Raw genomic sequence first — 26,855 nt, 5'->3', positions numbered from 1 at the left:
CAGCTATTCTTAACCGTACATTCAAGTTCCTCCCCTCCTATTTTCTCACCTTCTCTGGTTAGCATCTCATCACATATTTCACCAAGATATCACCTTTCTCGTTTCGTAATACTCAGACATCATGTCATAATACACTCTTTTCACTTCAGACTCTTAAGAGACCTTCTTACCAAGACCAACTGCTCTATATTAACTGTCAATCACATAGCTCCTGCCCCCCTCAGCTTGATCCATCCATTCATTCATTTGTTTATTTGTTTGTTTGTTTATTAATTTTATTTTTTTCTTTTCTGAAGGGGCCATCCCCTGACTACTTTTTAAAGAGGCTTATTCACTGAATGGGCTTTAAGTGAGTACCTGAAAAGGCCTTAGCCTAAAAGGCCAAAATCTCCCATTGCATCCTGGGCCATCTCCAGTCATGCTGATGAATATCTGGTCACTGGATCCTGGTGGTTCACGAAGGAAAAAGTGAGGCTGGTGACCTTGCACAGCCCTCTCTCCCTCAAAACAAAGTCAAGTGCAAGTCATGTCATCATTTTTCTGATGTCATGGTCCTGTTCGAAAACAAAGGATGAACACAACAACAACGCAACAAGTTCTCTAAAACTCTAAATTGTGGTCAGTTTAGATAAGTGATCCATCTTCAACAATGAAAGGAGTTTCTTAGTGTGTATTCTATAGATCCCAATCTTGGCTTAGTCATTTACTACCTGTATGACCTTGAAGAAGTTACCTAATTTCTCCAGGTTTAGTTTCTTAATCTGTAGAATTGTAAAAGTTAGACTAGGTTACATTTAAGGTACCTTCCAGTTCTAATCTTTGATTTTATTCAGATTGATGTTTATGAATTGTGTTTTGTTCATCTTTCATTATCCCACCCAAGGACTGTTGTAGTGGAACCGTCTCAAATAATTCAGTGAGACCACCTCTAATCCAAGAATAGTGATTTATTGAGATTGACTCCTCTCATGAAATGGACTAAGTTACAAGAGGAACCAGCAACTTCAGAGAAAGCAAGATGGATTTTTATAGGGTAGACATGTAATTATATAACAGAAATTATGAATATTAAAAAGTCAGGAGGGGTTTGTTAAGGAATTAGGTAATAGGGGAATGGTCCCAGGAGCAGTGAAACTGCACATACCCACAATACATATAGAAAAACCCATTTGGAGGGGTATGTGTGTGTGATAATGATGTTATAATAAGCCTCTGTAGGTTATAAGTTCACTCTAGATTAGTTCTTTACTATTACTGTGCAGGTGCTTACTTAGGGAAAGTCCGTTCTGTTGTTTTGAGATCCACGTCCTGCTTGGGCATCCTAATGGTACTGCTTTCTGATTGACTGAGTATTGTGGTCCTATCTGAGACTAGATAAATGTGGTTGTCATTGAATACATGGGCACACCTGCTTTTTCTGGGGGAAATAGGAGGAACGGGTCTAGGGACAGTGGCTAGCTAGAAGCAGTGGCTGGGATGTTATACATGGACACTCCTGCTGTTTCTATGAGAAATAGGAGTTCGTGGACACACCTGTTCTTGTGAGCGGTAAGGCATATATGAGGAAGTTAGGGTATTGAATGGCAGGGCAGAGGAGATGAGTGGCTGTGTAAGGTCAGTGGGACCTATAAGGAAGTTAGACTGTTGGGCCTGGGGGCAGGGTCACATTGTACATTTAGAAGCACGATTTTTTCATCTGGCGAGGCCAGTAAGTTGGTGTTTGTGTCCTTGAGAAGAGTTGAACTTCCCATCAGCATCTAAAACCAAAGTAAGCTTGTTTCTCTTCTACCATGGTGATGACTGTCTTAACTGAAGGTTTGGGTTTTTAACTGCTTCACACAATAGACCCTGCTGTCGGTGCTCAGACAAAGTTGCTTATGCACAATATCACAGGAAACTGAAGATTTAAATAGAATCTTAGAAACATGTATTCAGTCTCTAGGATTTTCCCATTCCAAAGAGACTGTCTTTATGTGCACCATTGTCATAATAATAGAGATATTTATATCAGTTTGTCTTGGAATTGTACTTAATTAAAGGGTTGGCATCAGAAATATACTGTCCTACCAAGGACTCTGAGTTAGTGTTTTGTCTTGAGATTATTGGAAGGTAGAATTCCGTCATCACTGAAAATTGGAGGGGAAAACGTCTTAAATGAAAAACCCCATTGTGTCATTTTTTGCTAATATTCATTCGTATTTCTGCTGTCTCAGGCAGGATAATTCAGTGAGCATTTATTAGGCATCTACTGTATGCAAAGCCCTTTTTTTTGGTGACTGAGCATACAAAACACTTTACTTTCTCTCAGAGTTTAGATTTTAATGGTGAAGGATTCAGCAGTTACACTCAGAAATTGAATACAGGATAGAAGATGAATGGAGCAAATTAGAGATTCAAACAAAGTACCTTTCCTAAGGTAAAGAAGAATACTGCGTGGAGAAGCACATCAGTGTAGGAGGAGGGACTGAGAGAGAGAGAGAATCCCATCATGGGAAATAATGAGCTATCCAGTTTAGATGGAAGGTAGACTGCTTGACTGGGCAGCGCAGTGGATAGGGCACCAGGCCTGGAGTCAGAAAGACTCCTCGGCCTGGAGTCAGGAAGACTCCTCGGCCTGAGTTCAAATGTGACCTCAGATACTTACTGGCTGGGTGACCCTGGGCAAGTCACTTAACCTTGTCTGCTTCAGTTTCCTCATCTGTAAAATGAGCTGGAGAAGGGAATGGCAAACTACTCCAGGATCTTTGCCAAGAAAACCCCAAAATGGGATCACAAAGAATTGGACATGGTTAGAATGACTGAACAGTGACAAAAGAGGGCTTGATGTTTTTGTGTACTCAGTCACCAAAATAGGTGAATGCCAAAGTATAGAATGCCTCACAGGACAGGCTGAGGAATTTGTGTTTATTCATAGTGGCAGTTTGGAGCCACTGAATATATTTGAATAGGGAGGTGACATGTCCTAAATTATGCTTTAAGAAAATTATTTTGGCAGGTATATGTGGAATAGATTAGAGCAAGAAGAAACTGGAAGTAGGGTAATGTGTTTGGAAGCTTTTCTGGTAGTTGAATTGTGAATAATATAGATGTATCTCTGTGAGCCTCTGCAAGGATGTTTGCATGCCCTCTGCCCTCCACACCAAAAAAAAAAAAAAAAGTTTTGATGGTAGAATCTGTAGGATTTTGCAAGTAATTTCATATATGGAAGGTCAAAGATAAAGAAGAATCAGAGCTAACTTCAGAGTTTTGATTTTGAGTAGTGGTGCTGTCAGCATAAAAAGGGAAATTTAGAGGAAAGACTGACGTTGGGGATATATGTGATGATTGCAAATGTGACGCTTTTAGTGGCGTCTTATTGTAGTGGGTAGGGAAATGGCTTTGAAATTGAAAAGACTTGAGTTCCGATCCTGTCTCAAACACTTAATAGCTATTGTGTGATGCTGGGCAAATCAACTTTTCTGAGCTTCAATTTCTCGTTTTTAAAATGGGAATAGTAATAGCCCTAACTCAGTGTTTTAGTGAAGGTCAAGTGCGATAATATGTGTAGACATTAAAGTGTTGGGTAAATATTAACTATTATTAGTAAACTGAACTTGGTTTAAAATACGTTTTCTTCGATTTTTGAATATTTGTGTCAACTTTCCAGAGGAAATTGTTGTTTTACTATGAACTTAATACTTCAATAATGTGGTTCTTATATATCAGTGCATGAATATTTTTATTATGGCTGAGTAATTACATCTCATTCTAATCTGTAGACTACTTGAGTCTTTGAATTGAAAACCACAGTAAATCTTATTTTTCATTGCTTATTTGTTAGTATAATATCTTAGATTATGACTAAAAAGCAAGGTGGGACGTATTTATCAATCTAACCTTCTTATAGTTCTGATATCACTGTTTATTTTAGAACAACTTTGTTGTAAATATAATCTAGTTGAGCTATTTATGTTCTTTTCCCTTCTAGATGGTACTGAAGAAGAAAAAATGGAAACAGAGACAGATGGACAACAGACTGAAAAGGTGAAGTATATTAAGTTGAATTTTCTTATACCAGAAAACCATACAACGTATTTTTGAAGATCACTTTAGACAGATTATCAGCTGACTACCTAATGGAATTAAAATTAAGTGATCAAAGAGTTATACTTAAGATGTACAATTTATGTCCTTAGGAATATAAGGGAAGTTTAGATTAGTCAGAACATAGTGTAAGTCTGTATCCCTTTTTAGTTGAGGTATCAATTATAGAATATTAGAGTTATAAGGAATCTTATTTTCTAGGTAAGGAAATTGAGACCTGAGGAAGGTAGTTAACCTGCCCAAGGTCATATAGTTGGTAGCAAAGGCAGGATTAGAAACACAGGTTTTGGACCCTCTCACCTCTATGCCAGGTTTTTTCTGCCTCACGATCCAGGTTACATTTGGAACTTATTGATAAATGCAGGGTTCCTGGAACAGTGGGATCCTCAGCCTGCATATACAGAAATATCCCTTTCGATAAAACATTTAGATTCCAGTTTAATGTGGAACAACATGTTTTCTCTGGTAATTGTTATGACTTGGAAATTAATTATACACAAATTGGTGTGCTAAGTTACTTACCACTTATTCACCTTACCTTGTGGTGACACAGTGGGTTATTCCTTGACAGAAAACTCATCAGGCTGTGACAAGTTTTGTATGTTCCTCTAGATGACCCCCCAAATTCCTATTATTTTGTTTATGCTTTTTTCTTTTTGATTTGGGTAGAATGGAACATTATTGCTTCTTGCCATAGTCAGAGCATGAAATGCAACGCCTTTGCTTATAGGCACCTAATGAGCATTGATTGAATTATTAAATTGGAATCTAAATAGATTTTGCTCTTTCAAAAATGTAATGAACATTGTTCCCTCCCCCACCCCCATATCCACTCTTTTTGAAGTTCTAGTTTTAGAAATAAGATTCACCTCCTTAAGAGAGCAGAAACTATATTGTCAGATGTTTAATTCTGCTTTGTGGTACCTGGCACCTTGGGGGTATTCACAGTAAAGGGTATTTAGATAGTAAAACATGGCTTATTGTAACTTTTAAAAATTTGCTATGTACTTTTAAGGTCAAACTAACAGGTCTTACTCTTCAAGGCTATAAAATGACTTTTAAAAGCAAAGAAGAGTTTATTTCTTATCATAGAAGTTATAGGGAGCTATTACTACCTATTGAATAGGAGTATGACATGGTTATATAACTGCTGAAGGAAAATCACTTTGGCAGAAGTTGAGAGGATACATTTGAGTGGGAAGTCAGGGAAACCAGTTATAAAGCCAGTGTAATAGTCTTGATATGATGGGGTGTTGAGGGCCTAAATTCAGGTTGTGGTTTTATCAATAGAGAGAATCTGTAGGATGTGTGAGATTTTTAGTTTGGCAAGAAATGGAAACTGGTTAGGTCTGCGTATTGTGGGAGAGTGAAGCACTGAGGATAAAGCCAAAATTATGACCATGAAAGACCAGGAAGATGTTGGTACCTTTGAAAAGGTTGAGTTTGGAGTTAACAGGTATGACTTCTACTTACAGCATGTTCAGTTTGAGATGTCTCTGTGGCATCCAGTTTGAAATGTCATAAGCAGTACTTGGGTTACATGATTATCGTAAATTTTTCCCTCTTTGTAACCTACCTTTCTCTCTCTCACTTTCTCATTAGGTTGAAAACAAAGGAGAAAATGAAAGTGATGAAAACGATAAAACACAGGATGGAGAAAATGATAAAAGTATTGAGAAAGAGCAAGATAGTGAAGTTAATGACGATACCAAATCAGGTATCTATTCTTCAAATATAATCAGGAAACTGTTCTTATGATACAATCTTTAGACACCATTAGTTTAAACAACCAAGTGAATGAAATTCTTTCTGTTGATATATTGGGCCCATTTCTGAATTCAGCAGTAGTTATCCACACTTTATTTTGCAAAAGCTCCAACATTAACTGTTCTGATCTTCTGATATCTTGGCCAATTTCTTGGTATGAGGCAAAACCTCTGGGTCGTTTTGATTTGCAATCGTCATTTTTTTGGAGCATTCTTTAATATGGTTAATAGTTTTAATTCTTTTTTTGAAAAGTGATTCATATACTTTGACCATTACTCTTTTGGGAAATGGCTTTTGGTCATACATATTTTTCTTAGCTGTCTGTGTATTTTGGTTGTCAAGCTTTTATCAGAAGTATTTAATACAAAACTTTATTCACAGTTGATCACTTCCCTTCTCATTCTATATGTGTTAATTTTATTTGTTCAAAAACATTTCACTTTTACGAAATCAGAATGATTTATATTTGACACTTGCCTCTTTTCCACATTTGGTTAAGAGTTTACCCATTATCCCTATTGGAGAAACGTATAGACCAGAATTCCATTTTTAAAAGTTATATGGCATGTGTTTGTCTGTTAGTATTTACCAGAGCATTTTTCGAGTTATATGTTAAAATTTGGGATTCTTATATATCCCCTTTTACCTAGAGCAATTGTATTCCCTCTGTATGCTGAATTTTTGTTTATATCAGCAGGAATTGCACAGAGTTTAAAGGAAAATGGAAATATAAGAAAACAGAATGTGCCATTTGAACAAGTTGACCCTGTCAGAGACTAAGCTGATTGCCTTGTTGTTGAGGCAGATAGAGGGCTATATTTGTGATTTGTTCATAGTATCATAAAGGATAGTAATAGGGCCTTTTATTAGAAGGCATTAAGAATGAGTCTGTGATCATTTCAGAAGAAAAGGATGGTGAAGAAAATAAGGAAAATGACACCTGTAAAGAGAGAGACAGTGATACCGGAAAGAAGAAAGTGGAGCATGAGATTTCTGAAGGGAATGTAGCCACAGCTGCTGCAGCTGCTCTTGCCTCAGCTGCCACCAAAGCCAAGGTCTGTAATTCCCTTTACAGGTGTTTTCCAGGTCCCTTCTAATTAGGTTCTCATGTTCTCTTATGAGTAATTGGCAGAAATATTTAGTACATGACACCCTGTGCACAGTCCACTTCCTGTGTTCGTTGATTTCATGTATCCCTAAACCCATATACATGGAGTAAGTAGTGTAAGTGAAGGACCCAGAAGGCTGTGGTCTTCTTTGGTTTGTTCCCTACATAGTTCATTAATTTAACTTGATAAGCCTTGATGGTTTGTTAAATTATTTCCTTAAAGATTTGATCTGAAATTGTTATGACATTAATTGCTAACCACAGAAAATTTATATTCAATTTGATCTGTTACTTGCACTTTTTTAAAAAATAGGTTTTGTACTGCTCTTGTTAACTTAAAGGATATGAAAGGCACCTAAAATAGCTCTTTTTATACATAGAATTGCCAGCTTCTCTGTGGGTGGTTTCATTTCTACAACATGTGGTGTTAGCTGCATAATGTATATTGCAGGTTTGAAAAGGGAAGCATCCTATTTTTTCCTTCCCTTGTGTTAAATTAGTCTTTCAAGCCATTCCAAAAATTAATTTCCCTTCTTGATCTGCTTTCTTCTACTCTCCAAAATCATTTAATCCATTACAAATTCTCAGCATTTCAAGAAACTATTTGTAGATTGTTTATAATAATCTTGAGCTTTGTGCCCAGAATGACCTTTCTGTTTGTCAATGTGGCACCTTCATAGTCTTCTCACCCAGCCTGGAAGCTGCTGGATAACAATCCTTCCAATATTTAATCTATTAACAAAGATTTTATCAGGCCTGCGGAACAAGGAGACATGTATTCATGAACTCTGGCACTTGTGAACCATCTAGGAAAGAGCTTAGATAAATATAGGGTACCTTAAGACATAGTCTCCACAAGCAGAGACTCTGTTAGCAAGGGTAGTTTTTATCCTTCAACCAGGAATGTTTGAATATTTCTGATTATAGTAATAATAAATGACATTGATATGTACTTTATGCAATAGCTAGACAATGTTTTACATAGGTTTTCTCGTATGTTACAGAAAGACAGAAGTATGTAATAAAAATATTATTATCCATTTTCCAGATATGAGGAAGTGGAGTCTTAGATATCTCAGAGCTGTAAATGGTAGAATTTAGGAATCAAAGCCTGGCCTCATGACTGTAATCCAGTACTCTTTTTCTACTTTACTAATGGCCTTCCCAACCCTGCCATGTATAAAAAATGCTGTTAATATGTCATTGTACCTAGCATTCTAATTTTAACAAAGTTGATATCCAGTTGGGTTTTGTCTAGGATTAGTGAAATGGCTTGAAACTTTACAGTTAACATTTGTCCGGTTTTTTTTCCTGAGATATCTCAATTTGTATAATTCCTTAATACAGTCTTGCCCGGAGTATTTTTTTTCTGCATCAGTTAGGCTTGGAAATATAACAAATGCTAATTAAATAACAATGTGGAAAGCCATTTAACTGTTACTCTGTTTTCATCTATTAGCATAATTTAGTTTAAAATTCCTTGGTACTGGTTGGTGGATTCCTTTACTATCTGCTCTTTCTTGAATCCTTTGATATCTCTTTTTGTTGACTGTCCAAGTATTCGTTACAATGCTAATGTTAGAAGAATAGGTGATCAGAGCTTATAAGTGACCTAAGCTCCATAATTGTAGAGATGAGGCAATTGAGGCCCAGATGACAAAATGGCTTTCCTCGGGTCATTCAGATTTTTGGTGGCAGGTCAGTTCCCAGCCTCCCAAGTAAAATACTTTTGCTGATCTGCATCTTTAATGTTGTTTGGTTGGTTCACAAACAGCATAATGGCCATCCTACCAATTTCCTCCTAAGAAAATAACTGTGTTATTATGTTTTTAAGGAGTTAGTCAAGAGTGGGTAATAACCATGGAATGCAAAGCATTGTTCGAGATTCTGGGGTTACAAGAACGGAATTGAATCATAAGATTTAGAGCTGAATGGGACCTCAAGGATCATGTGTTTCAACTTCTTCATTTTACAGAGGCAGAAACTGAAACCCTAAAAAATGAAATAAGTTGTTTGAGGTTACCACAGGTTGTAAAGTAGCAGAGCTGGTGTTTGAACCCATGTCTTCTGACTTTAAATCAAGTTTTACTCTAGGCTGCTTCTCATTCCCATACCTTTTAATTTATACATTATTAGAATCATCCTTTTAAAGCATCATTGTTTCACATTGCCAAACTTAATTTATATGTAGCTTATAGTAGTTCATCCTTCATACCTGAAGAGGAGCAATGATATCTTGATGTTGGATTTAAGGTACAAAGTTTTTGACTGCTGCTGGTCAGTTCAGTGTGAACTTGGAAGGCTTTATCACAGGTCAGGCATAAATAGTCCATTTGAACATTGGGGATGGAGATGTCTGTGGATTTGCACATCTCTTTTTTCCGTTGTACTGTTTTGATCCTGCCTTTGCTCACGGAGCGCAGTGCCTTTTTTGATGTTAGTACATTGTGCTGGCATTTTCCATGTCTCCCAATTGATGCTAAAAGTCTTAAGAGAAACCTTGAGAGTGTCCTTGTATTGCTTCTTCTGGCATCCGTATAAGCACTTGCCTTGTGTGAATTCTCTGTAAGATAGTCTTTTAAGTAAATGTGCTTTTGACATTTTAGGCTACATGGCTAACTCAGTGGTGTTGCACTCTGTAATAGAGGTGGAATGCTTGGCGTTTCACCTCAAAAGAGAACTTCAGTGTCTGGTACCTTGCCAGATGGTCTTCAGAACTTTTCTAAGACAGTTCAGATGGTAGTGGTTCAGTTTTCTGGCCACACACTGGTTTCACAATGTCTAGGTTTCAAAGGCATATAGCTTGTAAATACTTAGAGATTCATTATTTTGGGATATCTAAGAAATAAATTAGTTCTTTTCTAAACTTGTTGTATAGTCTTGCATGTTTTTGATGCTGCTGTTTTTTTATTCAGTGTATTTATCCCATCTAACCTCCATAATAAACTTGAGGGAAATTTTGATGTAGTAGAAATCACTAGATCTGTCCAACACACCTAGTTTAGATCCTGGCATCTCTGTTTACTAGCTACAGTGATAAAAGTAGCATAGCCCTTCTGGGCCTGCTTCTTTAATTGTAAATTATATAATACCTAATTTGCAGGATTGTCATGAGCAGAGTACTTAATAGACCTCAAACCATCATGTAAATATGTGATTCTTGTTTTTATAGTAGTGTGGTCACATACTTTTTTTTTTAATCTGTAATATAGTTTAGGGTAGGGATGGGGAACCTACAGCCTCAAGGCCACATGTGGCCCTCTGGATCCTCAAGTGTGGCCCTTTGACTGAATCCAAACTTCACAGAACAAATCCTTTTATTAAGGGGGTGTGTGTCTGTGTGTGTGATAGGGAGAGAAAGGAAGCTAGTATATTTTCTACACTTGGAAAGGTAAGTATATTCTCATTCCATAGTTTATAATGCAAACTATTTTCCTTTTGTGCTTTGGTTGTGTGGGTGTGATACTCAGTCCAGCTGCTGAGCTGTCACAGTTTTGGGAAATGCTCTAGTTTCTCACCTGTTAAAGTTCTACCTTTAGGGATCTTTTGAACCATCTCTGTAGTACCAACAAGATGTTTAGATTGATTTTCAGTAAGTATTTTTTTTCTTAAAACCACCTGTTTTTCACTCTACACTTGTGTACTTTCTAGTTACCTACCACTAAAATTCATTCATGTATTCTTAGTATGAAAATTTTATTGTCTTGAAGTGTGGCCTTCTGCTCACATACTTAAAAAACAAAATTGAGTAAGGATTAAATGCTAAGACATAAGGAAATTTTACTGTAATCAAATACAATTTATAACAAAGTTCATCAGACATATATTTAACATAAGTATGAATAGTAGTTACTATTAGGAGATTTTCCCTCACATTATACCCAGATTTGTCCCTAACTTTTACCCACTGCTTCTAGTTAAACCCTTTGGGGCCAAGCAGAATAAATTTGTTCGCTTTCTTTCTTACATGACAGCACTTCAGAGACTTGAAGACATCTATTAAGTTCCCCTTCCTCAAGTCTTCTCTTTTTCCTGGCTAAGTAAACAACCCCATTTCCTTCAAATGCCTTGATTCCATGACTTTTCTCCATCCTGGTTACTTTTTTAAACATTCGCCAGGTTATCCAGGCCCAGAACTAAAGAATTGTATTTATTTTTAGTTTTCAGCATTCACGTCTCTAAGATTTTATGTTCCAGATTTTCTCCCACTCTCTCCCCTACCCCCACCCCAAAACAGTATGTAGTTTGATAGAGGCTATGCATATACATTCATATTGAATCTATTTTATTTATTTTTAGTTTAAGAATATTCTACATATGGTCTGATCAAGGTGAAATAAAAATAGAAATGTAGTCTTAGATACTTATGTGCCTTACTTGAGTTATCATAAGATTACCTTAGCTTTTTTCTTTTTTAAGCTGAAAAAGCTGATTGTTTTCGTTTTGCCTGTTATATCAAGCGCATGTATGTTTTAGAGCTTCCTAACTTTTAGATACATGCCCAAAAGTTCTTAATACAGCATAAGAAAAATACAAGTGAATGAAGAATGCTTCTTTATCTGTTGTTTTTGTGCTTCATGATAATTAGGCTTAGTCAGTATATAAGTGATTACAATTAGTGTTTCTTATCAAGCAAAACTAAGGTTTTATGCCTTGTTGGTTTTCCTATATAAACTTTTAAAAGCATAGGAAATTTTTACTGTTATTATGTATATTTTAATCTTCCATCACTTACAAATTTCTAACACATTTAACGACAAAGATGCTAGATTCAAATCTGGAACAATAGTTCTTTTCCCTTTATAGCCTCTCATTCCTTTCACCTTTAGTAGCCCATTTAGGTGATCCCCAATGCTCAGAATCTATGATGAGACTTTAAACTGCAGGTTCCCTAGCATCTGGGTGTCTTGAAATAGAGAAAATGAAAGACTTAGAATAAGACAGGTTCCAGGTACCCAAGAAGATAGAAGAGGTCACTGAGAGTAAAGCTAGTTTTTCTCTATTCCCAGTTTACAGATAAACTCCTGTTCCTAGTCCTTCCTTCCTTAAACAGGAACATTGGAAACATTTGTAGGTGAGACTAGACAGTTCTTTTTTATCTGCCTTTGGTTTTCATCACCACCACCCCAAATACACATATATCCTAAAACAGTTAAAAAAGATCTACCTTTAGGGTATGATTTCAGGAGAAAAGGGGGACTCAATTTGTCCTCCTCTTTCCCTCCTCTCAAAATAGTGTTATTGGGATAAAACATTTCATTCTGTAATTGATAAATGGATTTTACATTATTAAATGCATTACAGCTTTATTTGAAAATATTAAAACCATTAACTCACAGGTGGTACAAAAGCAGGTGTGGGCTAGCCTGAGAAGATAATCTATTAAAATAAAAAAATTATTGAATATTAGACCCTGGAATAATCCCTTGAGATAATACACCTATCAAATGAAATGTGCTTGAAGTCTTCCTTTAGCTCTGATTTATTCTTATGTTTGGGGAATCTCTTTGCAAGTAAGCTTGTAGAATCTGTAAGGCTTACAGATGAAACTGAATAATCGTTGCAGTGTCGTGTTCGTGTTGGGAGTATTTTAGAGTTATGTTTTAATTCTTTCGTACATTTGAAAAGTAGATTTGATTAGTTAGGCTAAAAGCATTGAAATCCTAGAAGATTTATGTACACAGAATTAAAAATTGGAAAAGAAGAAAATTAAATTAATACGTGTGAGATGATACCCACTTGTAGGATGCTACTGGCTTGGACGGTTTTTCTTTTGTATTTTTTTTTAAACAAATACTTATTTTAAAAATATATCGATAATATTTTTAAATAAAACAACACTTGTAACAGATGCCTCACACAAAAATTCCTTAACAAAGAGGAAGGGGGATGTCCTTAACTTTGACTCCTGGTAGTAATATAAATCATCATTATTGATGAGAATTTTACGTTCTCTTTTAGTTTATTTCATTTACATTTGAAACAAGTATTTAATTCTCCTGTTTGGTCTTTTGCTTTTAGCACCTTGCTGCTGTAGAAGAAAGAAAGATCAAGTCTCTGGTAGCCCTTCTGGTAGAGACACAAATGAAGAAGTTGGAGATTAAACTCCGTCACTTTGAGGAACTGGAAACGATCATGGACAGGGAGAAGGAGGCTGTAAGTGAGACAGGAATCTGGCCATTTTTAGTGTTGTTCTTGAGCAAAAGAGTGCCGCTTACCCTTTTAAAAATTATTCCTTCCTTCCTTTTTGTTCTACTAATGCATTTTTTGTCAAGCAAAACACACTTTCTAGTATCCTTCCTCATAGGTGGTTGTCATTAAAAAGTGTTTAATAATTTATCCTAAGTCTGACCACCCAAGACAGTCACTGAATCATGACCCTTTCAGTGAAGAGGGAAGTGTGTTTTTGTCTTCTGTCCGCTACAGTGTTGGTCATGGTCTGTAATTAAAGTTCACCCACCTTTTAGTTTTCTTTTCTTTTACATGATTGTAGTTGTTATTCTCCTGGTTCTTTAGTTTTTATTCTCTATCAGTTCTTAACGTGTCTTTCTGTGTAGCAGTTTTTTTTTTCTTTTAATAACAGAGCGCTTGGACCAGTTCGCAGCATCACCAGCAAAAAGTACAACTGGTAGTCTTCACAAAGTCCCTCCAGCTTTGATTATTTCTGTCTCCTTTCATCTTTGCTGATTTAATGGATCTGAGACAAAACTTCAGAGTTGTTTTAATTTGAATTTCTCTTATTATTTGCAATACATTTATATGGTTGTTAAATGGTTTACAGTTTGTCTTTTGATAACTATTAGTTTATGTGTTAACCATGCTTCTGTTGGGGAATGGCTTATGTTTGCGTCAGTTCCCTTTTATATCTTGGATATCAAACTTTTATCAGAAAATTTGATAGGAAATTTTTCCTAATAAGTTGTTTCTCTTATTCGTGTTGCACTCATTTGTTCAATTTTTTCTTTTCTCATAGTAACATGTAAGTAATAATAAGCACATGCTTCTCTTTTTTGGAATGTTTGCCATTGTTTCTTTTTTTGTTAGTTTATAAGCTCATACCTGTGTTTGTTACCTGGGACCATTTACCAAGCCCCAATTCCTTGTGTACTTTTGGGTCCTCCTGTCACTCTTACTAGGTCCATACCAGCTTAAATTCTATCTCAATACTGGTTACATATTGGAGGGTTACTTTAGCATGAGGAGTGGAGATGAACTCTCATTAGCACCAAAAGTATTCCCACCAAGGACTAGGTCAAATATCTAATTCAAGGATTGACTCATTTTTGTTTTCTCTTCGAGAAGTTTTCAAAAAGTAAAGATGCTGATCTCATTCTGAGTTAGACTGCTAGTAAAAACAAACAAAACCAGAAACCACTGCCTTGTTCATATCCTTTTTCTGTCTAACCTTCCAAACTAGTCAGTCTTCCCTGTACTCAAAACTGATAGAATGGGGCATGAACCTACTGTCCTCAGCATTCCTACGGTTTTGAAAGGGAGCTAGATAAGGAAGTTAAAGACCAGAAAGGAATGATTTTAATAGAACAGGACCAAAAATTAGGAAGAAAGTTCCAAATTAGGAGGCCTCTAGACCAGCCTGGACTGGCTGGCACCATTTTGGACTCTGCATAACTTGTTATCCTGATGAATGCAGCAAGTGAAGCTCATCCAAGGGTCTCAGAGCTGTGAGCCCAGCAGCAGCGTGAACCAGAGATGTGACGATGCCTTCTTGATTACACGGGGAGCACTCTGACCCCTGAGGTAGCCCCAGTTCAAGCTGTAGAGCCTGCCTCTTGCCTTGCCCTGAGAAGTGATAAGAATATGTTAGTCGTATAGTATTATGGGAGCTCTGTTTTCAGTGCCTGGAGCTTGCTGCCAGTCTCTTATCTTCTGTTTACTATGGCTTCTTCTGATACTCAGGTGAAAGAACTCGAGAAGCATGCCTCAGGGCAGGCGTTTGAACTACAGTCCCGGAATTTTCCCTTTTCCTTCCAAAGCGGAAAGAGATTTCCCTGAAAGAAATTAAGAAGAAATCTTATGGACTACTTCCCAGAATAATATGTTTTTTAATATTTGTTTTCAACAGTCACTTCCATAAGTCTTTTTTTTGTTGTTGTCCAGAATGTTTATTTTAAAGACCTAAAGATTTGCTCTCTCACCCATCAGTTGATCACAGTAAAAAAAGTCTTAGAAAAATATGGATAACCAAAATATCAGAAAGAAATCAAATAGGTCAATAAGGCCTTTACAAAAGACTGGAAGGCCCCACTCCCCCCTTTAGAAAATAAGTGTAGTTTGTGAAAGTAGTATGTTCACATCACTGGTGAGCTGCAGAGGCAGTCGTCAGAGGCATTTAAGGCTTATGCAAGTGGCAGGGAGAAATTATTCGTTTTAAAAATTGGTTAATAAGAGGACCACCTTACTGGCTTATGTAAGGCAGGCCTTTTGATCTAAAGTCAGGCCAATGACTTCTAGATGACAGAAGGGGCAGATGCCCCTGGAAGATCTGGGTGCAAAAATCCACCATTAAGAACAGGTCAACAAACAAGGGAAAACAAAAATTGGCTAACACTTGCAGGAGGTCAAATCAAGTCCAATACCCCCTTTCAAGTTGCAGCTTAGTGAGTCTTTCCCTGCCTTTTGTGGGAAAGAGGTCAAAAAGCCTCACAGGATGTCTGCAGAACAATGCATCATGGAGGCAAGCTTAAAAGGACACAAACAGATTTAACACCCGTTTTCTTAAATATTAGTAGTGCCCCCAGAAAAGGCAGAGGTCCTATATCATCACTTTATAATTTAAGGACTCTTTGAGCCAAATGATCTGTTACCCTTCTAAAACACAAGTTGTATCCCTTTACTAGATAAGGGAGGGGGACCATTCCTTGGGGAGCTGTGCAACCATCATTCACATGGCTTTGTAGTCCTTTAGTGGTCCCACCAATGGCTACTGACACAGGACCATCTCTAGATGTACCAAAACACAGATGTTCCTAGTACCCATTAAGATCCTACTCTTTTCCCTATTTTCTTTCACTCCATCAAAGACTCTCTCATATTTGGAACTAAATCTTAGATGCAAAACTGGGGAATTCCTTATTGTTCCCGTAAGATTTGTTTTCTCTATTCCCTGAAATGAAAGCCTCTTTGTCCCCTGGTCTTTTGTAGTCCTAGCTGTTTCTAGAAGTCAAGTTGGAGCAGCAAGCTACATGAAAATCTTCACATAAATCATCAACCTCTCCCCTCCCCGCTCCATCCCAACTTGTACTAATTAGAAACTGTAAACCTTGACACCCTAACAGAAGAGATTTTAGTCTAAAGATGCTGGTATTAGTTTGCCATAGTAGAAAGAGATGCTGAATTTGCCACCTGGTGGATTGAGTATTTCTTGTGGGAGCAAGGCCTGGGGCCCAACTTGGGCTCATGGTTGTCAATCTTGAGTTTAGACTCAATTTCCTTGGCTTGCTCCTCCTTTCCTTTGTCACATTTCTCATCATGTCCTTCTCTTGAAGATTATGTATTCTCTGTAGCTTTGGGTTGCAATTTTGTGTCCTCACCTTCACATAAGACAATATGATCCTTGGTCTTGTTTAGGTGTGCTAAGGGTGCAGTAATGGTAACTGGAGCCCCAGAGATGTCTCTGGTCTTCCCACCAGGGGAATTCAGATGATATCTAGCTTGCACAGGAGTAGGCTCTTCAAAGATACCACTTCCTTTGCTTGCTGGAGGATTTGACCTTTTGGGTGTATTCTGAGTTTCCTTGGAGGCTCCAAAGATATTAGATGCCATTCTGTTCTTCTGGAGTTCCAAAGAGATTGCTTGATTCTCCTCCAGGGGGTCTCATTACCCTGGAGCTTGACTTGCCACCCTCTTTCTCCCACCCCTGGAATATGTTGGTAGTGGTGGTGGTTGTGGCAGCTGGAGCAGCGATGGCAGCAATGCTTCTCCCATTTCCATACATCTTAAATTTTCTCCCCCTCCCTTCCCTCTTCCTCCTTGAGACAGCATTCAATCTTATATAGGTTCAACACATACATCAGAATAATATTTATAACTACTTAGGATTTTAAAGGAAACCAGTTGCATTGAAATATCTTTTCATCTCCAAATTCATGAATCCCTTGAAGTCTGTCCATGTACCCCAGATTAAAAAACTCTGCTCTGGAGGCAGAGGCAAGATGGCAAAGTAAAGACAAGAATTCACCTGAATTCTCCCAAATTCCCACCAAACAAATCTTAATTTTGGAGTGGCAGAACCAAGAAAGTGTCAGGGTGAAACAATTTTTTGCCTCAAAACAAATTAGGAAATTGGCAGGAAAGGTCTATGTCACTAAGGTAGTGTTCAGGCCTGTAAAACAGTGCAGGATAGCACTTGTCCCAAGACCATTAAGCAGGCCTTGGAAACAGAGCTACATCAGCATCACAGGAGCTCTCACAATCCACAGAGGGTAAGGGGATCAGATAACTGGTTAAAAAGTGTTGTTTTGCCCATAGATAGTTCAAGGTCTTAGTTCCATGGCAAATAGAAGTACTAGTACACTAGTGCTTGTGGCTGCAGGAGAATAGAAGCCCCGTCCACAGTTCCAGGGCAGAGAGGAGTGTTTATGGTTGTCTGCAAGGGCCCTGATTTCAAGTCCAAGGCAGAAAGGAGTGCTAGCAGTTAGGGCTGCAGAGAGTAGGGGCCTGAGTCACATTTCCAGGGACATCAGAAGCAATAGCACTGGTAGCTGCAGGGGAGCCGGGGCACTGGTCACAGTTCCAAGGTGGAAAAGGGTGCTTCTGATTATGCATAAACCATTGACCACATCGTGGAAAAATTAGAAACTTAGAGACCCCATAGCTGCATAAAAAACCTAAAACTTAGAACAATGTCCTGGGAGTAACCCCCAACTTTTAGCACCTAGTTAAAAGTCAAGCAGTAAGCTGGGAAAATGATCAAACAAAAAAATTAACCGTAGAAAAGTTACTTTGATGACAGGGAAGATGAAGATGCAAACTCAGAAGACAGTGACATCAAAATAACTACAAAGTCTCAAAGAAAACATGAATTAGACACAAGCCCAAAACGAATTTGTTAGAGCTCAGAAAGGATTTTAAAAATCAAATGAGAGAAGTGGAGGAGAAACTGGGAGAAGAAATGAGTGAAGCAAGAAAATCATTGGGGGAAAAAGCCAACAGCTTTTTAAAGGAGACACAAAAAAGTACTGAAGAAAATAAAACCTTAGAGGCAGAGCCAAGATGGCAGAATAAAAGCAAGGCTTTCCCTGAGCTCTCCCCCACAGCCCTCCAAATACCTGTAAAAAGTGACTCTAAACAAATTCTAGAGCTACAGAAGCCACAAAATGACAGAGAGAAACAAATCCCCAGCTCAGGGCAATCTGGAAGGTCAACAAGAAGGGTCTGTCTCACCAGCAGGGAGTGGAGCACAGTACAGTGTGGCTGGAGCAGGCCTCAAGGGACTGGATTGTTGGCAGCTTTGGGGGTTTTGAGATTTCTCAACCCACAAATACCAGGATGGTCAGTGAAAAAACTCTGTGGGACATGGGTGAGGGAGGAGCTTGCTGTCTGGCCAGGTCAGGCCCCAGCTCCAGGGCGTTGGAGCAGCAGCAGTAGAGGCTCCTTCCAGGGCTCTGGGCCCACAGACAGTGGGGGATCAAACAGCAGATTACAAAATCCATGAAGCCTGGCATAGTACATCCACCTCCACCCTCACCGGAAGCAGAGTCCTACCTTGACAAAGAGTTACAAAGTCAAGTGTTTGACTGGGGAGATGAGTAAAAGAACTCAGACTATAGAATCTTACTTTGGTGACAAGGAAGATCAGGGCATACAACCACAGGAAGATAGCAGAGTCAAAGCTCCTACATCAAAAACCTCCAAGAGGAATGTGAATTGGTTGCAGGCCATGGAGAAGCTTATTTCTCTTCCCAAAAAGAGTGATGCAAGAAAATCATGAAAAACTAGTCAACAACTTGCTAAAGGCAACCCAAGAAAATACTGAAGAAAAAAAAACCTTAAAAAATAGGCTAACCCAAATGGCAAAAGAAGTCCAAAAACCCAATGAGTAGAAGAATGCCTTATAAAGCAGAATTGGCCAAATGGAAAAGGAGATCCAAAAGTATCACTGAACAAAATAATTCCTTCAGAATTAGAATGGAGCAGATGGAAGTTAATGACTTTATGAAAAGTCAGGAAATTATAAAACAGAACCACAAGAATGAAAAAATAAAAGAATATGTGAAATATCTCATTGGAGAAACTACTTATGTGGAAAATAGATCCAGGAGAGATAATTTAAAAATTATTGGCCTACCTGAAAGCCATGATCAAAAAAAGATCCTAGACTTTGTCTTCCAAGAAACTATCAAGGAAAATTGCCCTGTTATCCTAGAACCAGGGGGTAAAATAGAAATGGAAATAATTCATTGAAAAACTCCTTGCGCACTGTTGTTGTTGCTGTATACAAAGTTCTCCTGATTCTGCTCCTTTCACTCAGCATCAGTTCATATAAGTCTTTCCAGGCCTCTCTGAAGTCTCCCTGTTCATCATTTCTCATAGCACAATAGTATTCCATTTCATTCGTATACCACAACTTGTTCAGCCATTCCCCAGTTGATGGGCATCCCCTTGATTTCCAGTTTTTGGCCACCACAAAGAGAGCTGCTATAAATATTTTTGTACATGTGGGACCCTTTCCCATTTTTATGATCTCTTGGGGATACAGTCCTAGAAGGATATTGCTGGGTCAAGGGATATGCGCATTTTTATAGCCCTTTGGACGTAGTTCCAAATTGCTCTCCAGAATGGTTGGATCAGCTCACAGCTCCACCAACAATGAATTAGTGTTCCAACCCTCCCACATCTTCCCCAACATTTATCATCTTCCTGTTTTGTCATGTTAGCCAATCTGATAGGTGTGGTGTGGTATCTTGGTATCTCAGAGTTGTTTTGATTTGTATCTCTCTAATCAATAGTAATTTAGAGCATTTTTTCATATGACTCTAGATAGCTTTAATTTCTTCCTCTGAAAACTGTTCATATCCTTTGACCATTTATCAGTTAGGGAATGACTTGTATTCTTGTACACTTGACTCAGTTCTCTATATATTTTAGAAATGAGGCCTTTATCACAGACACTAGTTGAAAAACTACTTTCCCAGTTTTCTGCTTCTTTCCTAATCTTGGTTGCATTGGGTTTGCTTGTGCAAAAACTTTTCAGTTTAATGTAATCAAAATTATCCATTTTGCACTTCATAATGTTTTCTGTCTCTTATTTATTCAAAAATTTCTCCATTCTCCATAAATCTGACAAATACACTATTCCTTGCTCCCCTAATTTGTTAATAGTATCAATCTTTATACCTAGATCATGTATCCATTTGGACTTTATTCTTGTGTGTGATGGCAGGCATTGGTCTATACCCAGTTTCCACCACACTGTTATCCATATTTCACAGCAATTTTTGTGAAATAGTGAGTTCTTATCCCAGAAGCTGAGGTCCTTGAGTTTATCAAATAGTAGATTGCTTTGACTGCTGTGTCTTGAGTACCTAACCTATTCCACTCCTCTACCCCTCTGTTTCTTAACCAGTACCAAGTGGTTTTGATGATTGCCGCTTTATAATACAATTTGAGATCTAGTAGGGCTAGGCCACCTTCCATAGCATTTCTTTTCATTAGTTTCCTTGATATTCTGGACCTTTTGTTCTTCCAGATGGATTTTGATATTATTTTTTCTAGCTCTAGAAAATAATTATCTGGTAGTTTGATTGGTTTGGCACAGAATATCAACAACAAAATTAACAGAAACCGCATGATTATCTCAATAGATACAGAAAAAGCTCTTGACAAAATACAACACTCATTCCTATTGAAAACACTGGAGAGCAAAGGAGTAAATGGAACTTTCCATAAAATAATAAGCAGTATCTACCTAAAACCATCATCAAGCATTACATGCAGTGGGGATAAGCTAGATGCATTTCCAGTAAGATCAGGGGTAAAACAAGGGTGTCCGTTGTCACTACTTTTATTCAGCTAGAAATGTTAACTGTAGCAGTAAGAGAAGAAAAAGAAATTGAAGGAATTAGAAAAGGAAGGGAGAAACTAAGTTATTGCTCTTTGCAGATGATATGATGATATACTTAGAGAATCCCAAGAATCAAGTAAAAAACTACTTGAAATTATAACCCACTTGGCAAAATTGCAGGTTACAAAATAAACCCACATAAATCATCTCCATTTCTGTATATTATTACTAACAAAGCCCAACAGCAAGAGAATTGTCATTTTTATTATATTGGCTCGGCCTACCCACAAGCAACTGATGTTTTTCCACGTACTTAGATCTGACTTTATGTGCAAAAAGTGTTTTGTAATTGTGTTCATATAGTCCCTGGATTTGTTTTGTCAGGTAGACTCCCAGATATTTTATAGTGTCTACCTTAGCTTTAAATGGGATTTAAATGGGATTCTAGAATCTAATGGGGTGCTCATCATTGGGGGATGGCTAAACAAATTGTGGTGTCTAAGTGTACTAGAATATCATGGTTCTATAAGATATGACAATGGAAGTGATTAAAGACAGTCCTGGGCTGGTACGAACTGATGAAGCGTGAAGTAAGCAGAAACAAAAGTACAATTTGTACAGGATCAGCAGCATTGTAAAGAAAAGCAATTGAAATATTTTAGAACTCTGGTGAGTGCAGTAGTCACCTCTGACTCCTGAGGGCCTGTGATGAAGCGTATTACCTACCCCCAACTGGTGATGGACTCAGAGTGCCCCAAGAGACATACATATGGCTATTAGGTGAATTCATTTGACTTGACTGTGCTTATTTATTACAAGGGTTTTTGTGGTGGTTGGAGGGTAGGGGTGGGTAGGAGGTTAGAGTGTGATGTAAAAGAGGGAGCCATTGAAATATTTTTCTAAATGCACAGAAGAGAAGGAAGTTCAGGGAAAAGTAGAGCCAAACATTTTTATAAGTAACCTGAAAGTTATTTTATAGTTTTTTTAAAAAAGAAAATGATATGAAATGGAAACTCATGGTTTCTTATATAGCTCTTTTTTTCATGTTTTGCATATATGGATGTGCTGGGTTTTTTATATTGAGGTTCAGAACAAAAAAGTTTTTAAAGGAGGTGTGTGTGTGTGTGTGCGCGCGCACGCGCACATGAGCTTTATATCACTTTTTTGTTGCCAGAGAATTTGAAGCACACTACATACCTGTCAACTTGCGGCTGTTAAATAGCTTGTGATACATGAATATAATATAATTTCCCATCCTACAAACAAGGAATATAAAGAATTCTGGTAGGCAGGGGAAACATTGATAAACCTTTGACTCAGGGAGCACTCCCACATCAAGAACAAATCTTTTACCATCTGCTCAAATATACGTTGGTTTTCTTTTTATGGTATTATCATGTCCAGGCCCTACCATTTCTGCTTTATAACAAAATGTTCATGAGGTTTCTTTTTCCTCTTCTCTCTTCATCATCATCCTGTCTTTACTTTTGCCACAGCAACTCTTGATTATTCACTAAGTTGTAAACGGTCTAAAAATCTTCTTAAAAGGAAGAAGTCCAAATATCTGCACAATCACAGGTCTTTGAAATACTCAGTGGAGGCTGCAGAATTTATCTGGAGATATGTGGCATAGACACTGTTTAAAAATCTAACAGTAAAAACGATATAATTACAAATGATTGGTATGGACAATAAAAGCTACTCCTACAGGAATTTATAGGTGAGAGAAAGAATAACGACAGCAGTAACGTGATATGTTTAGGAGATAGTGTGACTGGAGCAGTGCTTTTGTACAGTAGTTAGTGGGAGTGCAGTGTAGTTGGAGGTGTCAAGTGAGGCTGCAGAGTATAGACCCTTTGAATGTCTGGAGAGCTTAGGAAAGACTGAGGAAGAAAAGGGGGGTGAAGATATAGTGCCACAAGGGATTGTTTTCAACGTTGCTCAAAGGACCTTTACTTATGTGCTGCACGTAGGTTTGGCTGCACCCTTTACCCACGCAGATAATAATGCCTCCCACTCAGTCGCTGGGTACAGGAGTCAGTAATCCTTGCCAATCATTAAATCTGTTTTCAGACATGTCCCACTTACACCACTGGCAGTTTTTGCTGTGATACAAATGGATCAAACGCAGTAACAGGTGGAGTTGGCCCAGGGCAAGACAAACACAGCCATGTGGAACATATAGGAAAAAAAATAATGCCAATGAGAACAATTCCTGATTTTCATATGTAGTATACTGGTACCAAAGGGCATGGTACAAAAGAAAAAATTATCACAGGTTTGGGTAGGAAGACATTTGCCAGTTTTTTTTTCCTGCTTCCGTGTTTATGAGAGGGCTCCTTTTTTGAAACATGAAATACTTCAAAGCAGAGCCATATTTGTTGGAAATTTTGAGGACAAGAGGTTAAAGACTATGAGTTTGAGCAGATTTTTCCAAATCTTGGCAGTGCATTTGAAGTTTGGCTGCTTCTTTCTTTTTTTTCTCTCCCACCCCTCCTCCCACTCTGTGCACATGTAGATTTGGGGAGGAACCTTGTGTGAACTTCAGCTGCATTTGCAGCTGTGTCAGCATTAGGTCTCAGTGAGGTCTTGCTATAGAAAAGTGTCTGTTGTATTCAATTTCCGCTTGAGTGCTACTGTATACACACAGCTAAACAATTGGAAGAGGAAGGCAGGATTTGAATGCAGGGAAAGTGAATTGGAGCAGGGGCACAAGCCGTTTTGTGTAACACTGGGTTCCTTTTACAGGATGTTGGGAATCACAGAGGAAATTTTAACACACTGATTAGCAATATAGTGGTTTGAGAAATTTACGTTGAAACATTTTTTTTGCTTTTTAAAACATTGTGATTTTTCTTCCCTATCCTTTTATCATTATAGTTAGAACAGCAGAGGCAGCAGTTACTCACTGAACGCCAGAACTTCCACATGGAGCAGCTAAAATATGCTGAATTAAGGGCTCGCCAGCAAATGGAGCAACAGCAGCATGGACAGAACGCTCAGCAGTCCCACCAGCATTCTGGAGGACCTGGTATGAACCCAATTGGAGCACCAGGGCATCCAGGAATGTTGCCTCATCAGCAGCCCCCTCCTTATCCCATGATGCACCATCAGATGCCCCCTCCTCATCCCCCCCAACCAGGTAAGGGTGTACTAAACGTCATTGTAGCATTAAAGCATACTCAGACAACTATCTATCTAGTCCTCAAGAGTCAAATAGCTCCAGTTTTTGGATTGGCTGCTTTTGCAGTGGTTCTATTCAAAATATAAGGTGTAGTCACCCAGAGACTAAAATGACACTTGCCTATTATCACATAGGACATTACTAGTAATAATGAGGCATTATAGAATAAAAGTTAAGAATGTTGAATTTTGGAAACAAAATCACAGGGAAAATATTCTGAGGGAATGTTGAGTTCTTCCTCTCACACTTAAGACCTTGGATAGACCACTTAACCTCACTGATGCTCAGTTATAAAAAGGGAATGATTATGCTTGTTATTGGATTTGCTAAAATGAAATTGAAATAGGTATTTTTAATTCTTGAAATATTTCTTTTGAAATTGTCTGCACTTATTTTTATACACAGACCTGTAAATTACATATTGAATCTATATTATCGTTATTCTGTTACGATGTACGTGATATGTTATTACGTACATCCTAACATCCTTTTTGATTCAGTCTATATGACATGTTATATTCTCTGAGAAGTTGGACATCCTTGGTCTAAGCAAACTGACCTCCACTTTGCATCTTGAACAAGACAGAAGTTCTTTCCTTAATGGTTTAAACTTCCCATTAAGCCTTCAAAAGGTACAGGCCTCATGAAACAAGTTATGTGGGAAGTATTTGGGCAACTTCAAAATCTCACATCCTTAATAATAAATACTATTTTGTGGAAAGGAGTCACTTATTACATGTGTTGTTCATTGAGGTTTAATACTTTATAAGTTTTTTTATCTTAAATTTAGGTTTGACATATGAAGTTCACTAGTCTCTTTTGATGGTTCTTTCATTTTAAATAAATTTCTCATGCTTTTGTTCAGTTTTAGTCAGATGTGGTAGTAAGTAGTGATGGTGGTTTATTTATTTATTTTTAATTAAATTCAAGGCCTAAAATACTTGACAGGAAAGAGTTTAGGGTAAAATGTTGATACAGCATATGTATACTCAATGACTATAGCAGGCAGGAACACAGGACACAGTATTTCCTGCGTGGTTGACCATTGACCATTTCTTTATTTTCTATAAAAAAGATGGACAAAGAGAAGGTCCTGCCTTTTGCTTCCTTTCCTCAGAAAAAGGACAGACACAATTGTTCCCCTCAATGCGGAGGCAGTCCCCTACAAACAAGTGTTTACATAACAAACTTTGGAAGAAAAACAGTCCCTGTTTTTGCTTTCTTTTTCCCTCACAAAAACAGAATAGGGTTTTTAAAATAATGATAGGTAGGTGGAGATATTGAACATTTAATTACTCTGAAAAGAGATTTTATTGCTTTTTATATATGAAATTGCTTTAGGGTTCAAATGCAGAATGAAGGCATGTGATACTAGTAAGCTAGTTAGCTAGTAAGAGAAAATATAGCATCAAAAACCATCCTCAGAAGAAAAGGAAAAAATTTAAAAGACAGACATTCTTTGGAGATTAGCAAAATAGAAGTTAAGAAACTAGGGCAAGGGAGGAATTTTGTAAACATCTCTAAACGAATAATGGTCTGCACAATCTTAATTACCTAGAGTTGTTATTTAGGAACTATCGACATGAGTCTGCCAGCTGATGTTCCCTTTATTCAGTGAAAATTATTAGAAATTTGCATTGGCACAAAGGTAGTTTTCAGGTTAGCTGTCCTTCTACTAAATAATGAACCATGTCATGTTTTATGAGAGGATAGAATGTCAGCTTTTGGAAGCCAAAAGGGACATGGTAGTTACAGCATGAGAGCTAAAATATTTTAACTCAGTACGAGGTGGTGTATTTTACTCAGCTTGAAACTTCTTAGTCTTTCTTGTGATTCTTTATAAGTAAATATCATGAAAATGTTTCTCTGCCTTTGTGATGTATGATAGAGCACATCATTGTGCCAGATTAGAACATTGTTTTTTTCACCAGCATAACTTTGTAATGAAGTTGATACATGTGGATTAGCAAAGTGACTGGAGAGAAAAGGTTCTACCTGAGCCCCTTTTGGCTTTAGTCCTTTCTCTCCCTCTCCTCCCATTTAAATGTTTAGAATTGCATTTGTATGAAAAGAGCCCTGTTCTCAACGTCTTCTGGTGCTGCTTCCTGACTTGGCTGGGTAAACAGAGCTAGCTTTCTACCAATTGTTTTATTCCTATTTCTTACAGAGAATGGCAGTGATTGGTTTACTTCTTTGAGAGATATCATAGTGTAATTCCATTTAAATTTTTTAAAATTTATTTTTAAAAATAAAATCTATTTTCTTTCATCTCTTCCCCCATTGAAAAAAAAGAAAACAAAATTCTTATAACAAATATGCCTGTTCAGGCAGAGCAAGTTCTTCTCTCTTTAGTTCAGAAAACTGTTTCTCAAACTGCACTCTTCATTCATGATGGAATTTTAAAGTGTAGTAGCTTTGGAAGTTGTAAGACCTGAGTTCAAATTCTAGCTCTTCCACTTAATATATGACAAATCACTTCACCTCTCCAACACTCAGTGTTTTTAATCTGTAAATCTAGGGGTTCGTCCAAAGGTTTCAAACATGTTGGCTACATGTGGCCCACAATATTTTTTGAGTGAAGCCTGAACCAAATTAAAATATAATTGGGAAATGTTTAACAAAGTAAATAAAAATACAGTAGAACATGGATAATACATTTTAAAACTAAAGTCAGTATAGAACCCACAGGG

At 37.5% G+C, this 26,855-nt stretch overlaps 1 protein-coding gene and 1 pseudogene across 2 annotated transcripts in view; one reads left to right on the top strand and one right to left on the bottom strand.

The window, feature by feature from the left end:
* SMARCC1 (SWI/SNF related BAF chromatin remodeling complex subunit C1) overlaps positions 1–26,855 on the top strand; it is a 173,024-nt gene that overhangs the window by 126,335 nt on the left and 19,834 nt on the right. Inside the window, exons 22-26 of one of the 2 annotated variants that reach the window (XM_072653841.1) lie at positions 3,968–4,023; positions 5,686–5,800; positions 6,757–6,905; positions 12,980–13,114; positions 23,862–24,123. In XM_072653841.1, coding sequence (XP_072509942.1) covers positions 3,968–4,023; positions 5,686–5,800; positions 6,757–6,905; positions 12,980–13,114; positions 23,862–24,123 — 717 coding nt within the window. Of the gene's footprint in view, positions 1–3,967; positions 4,024–5,685; positions 5,801–6,753; positions 6,906–12,979; positions 13,115–23,861; positions 24,124–26,855 lie in introns of both variants that reach the window. The other variant, XM_072653833.1, reaches the window with a different exon arrangement.
* LOC140533750 (jupiter microtubule associated homolog 2 pseudogene) lies at positions 16,215–16,919 on the bottom strand (annotated as a pseudogene).

The sequence above is a fragment of the Notamacropus eugenii genome, chromosome 1, assembly GCF_028372415.1.
Source record: "Notamacropus eugenii isolate mMacEug1 chromosome 1, mMacEug1.pri_v2, whole genome shotgun sequence".
Lineage (NCBI taxonomy): Eukaryota > Metazoa > Chordata > Mammalia > Diprotodontia > Macropodidae > Notamacropus > Notamacropus eugenii.
Note: the sequence above shows the minus strand (reverse complement) of the source record. Positions and strands in the feature narration are given on the sequence as shown.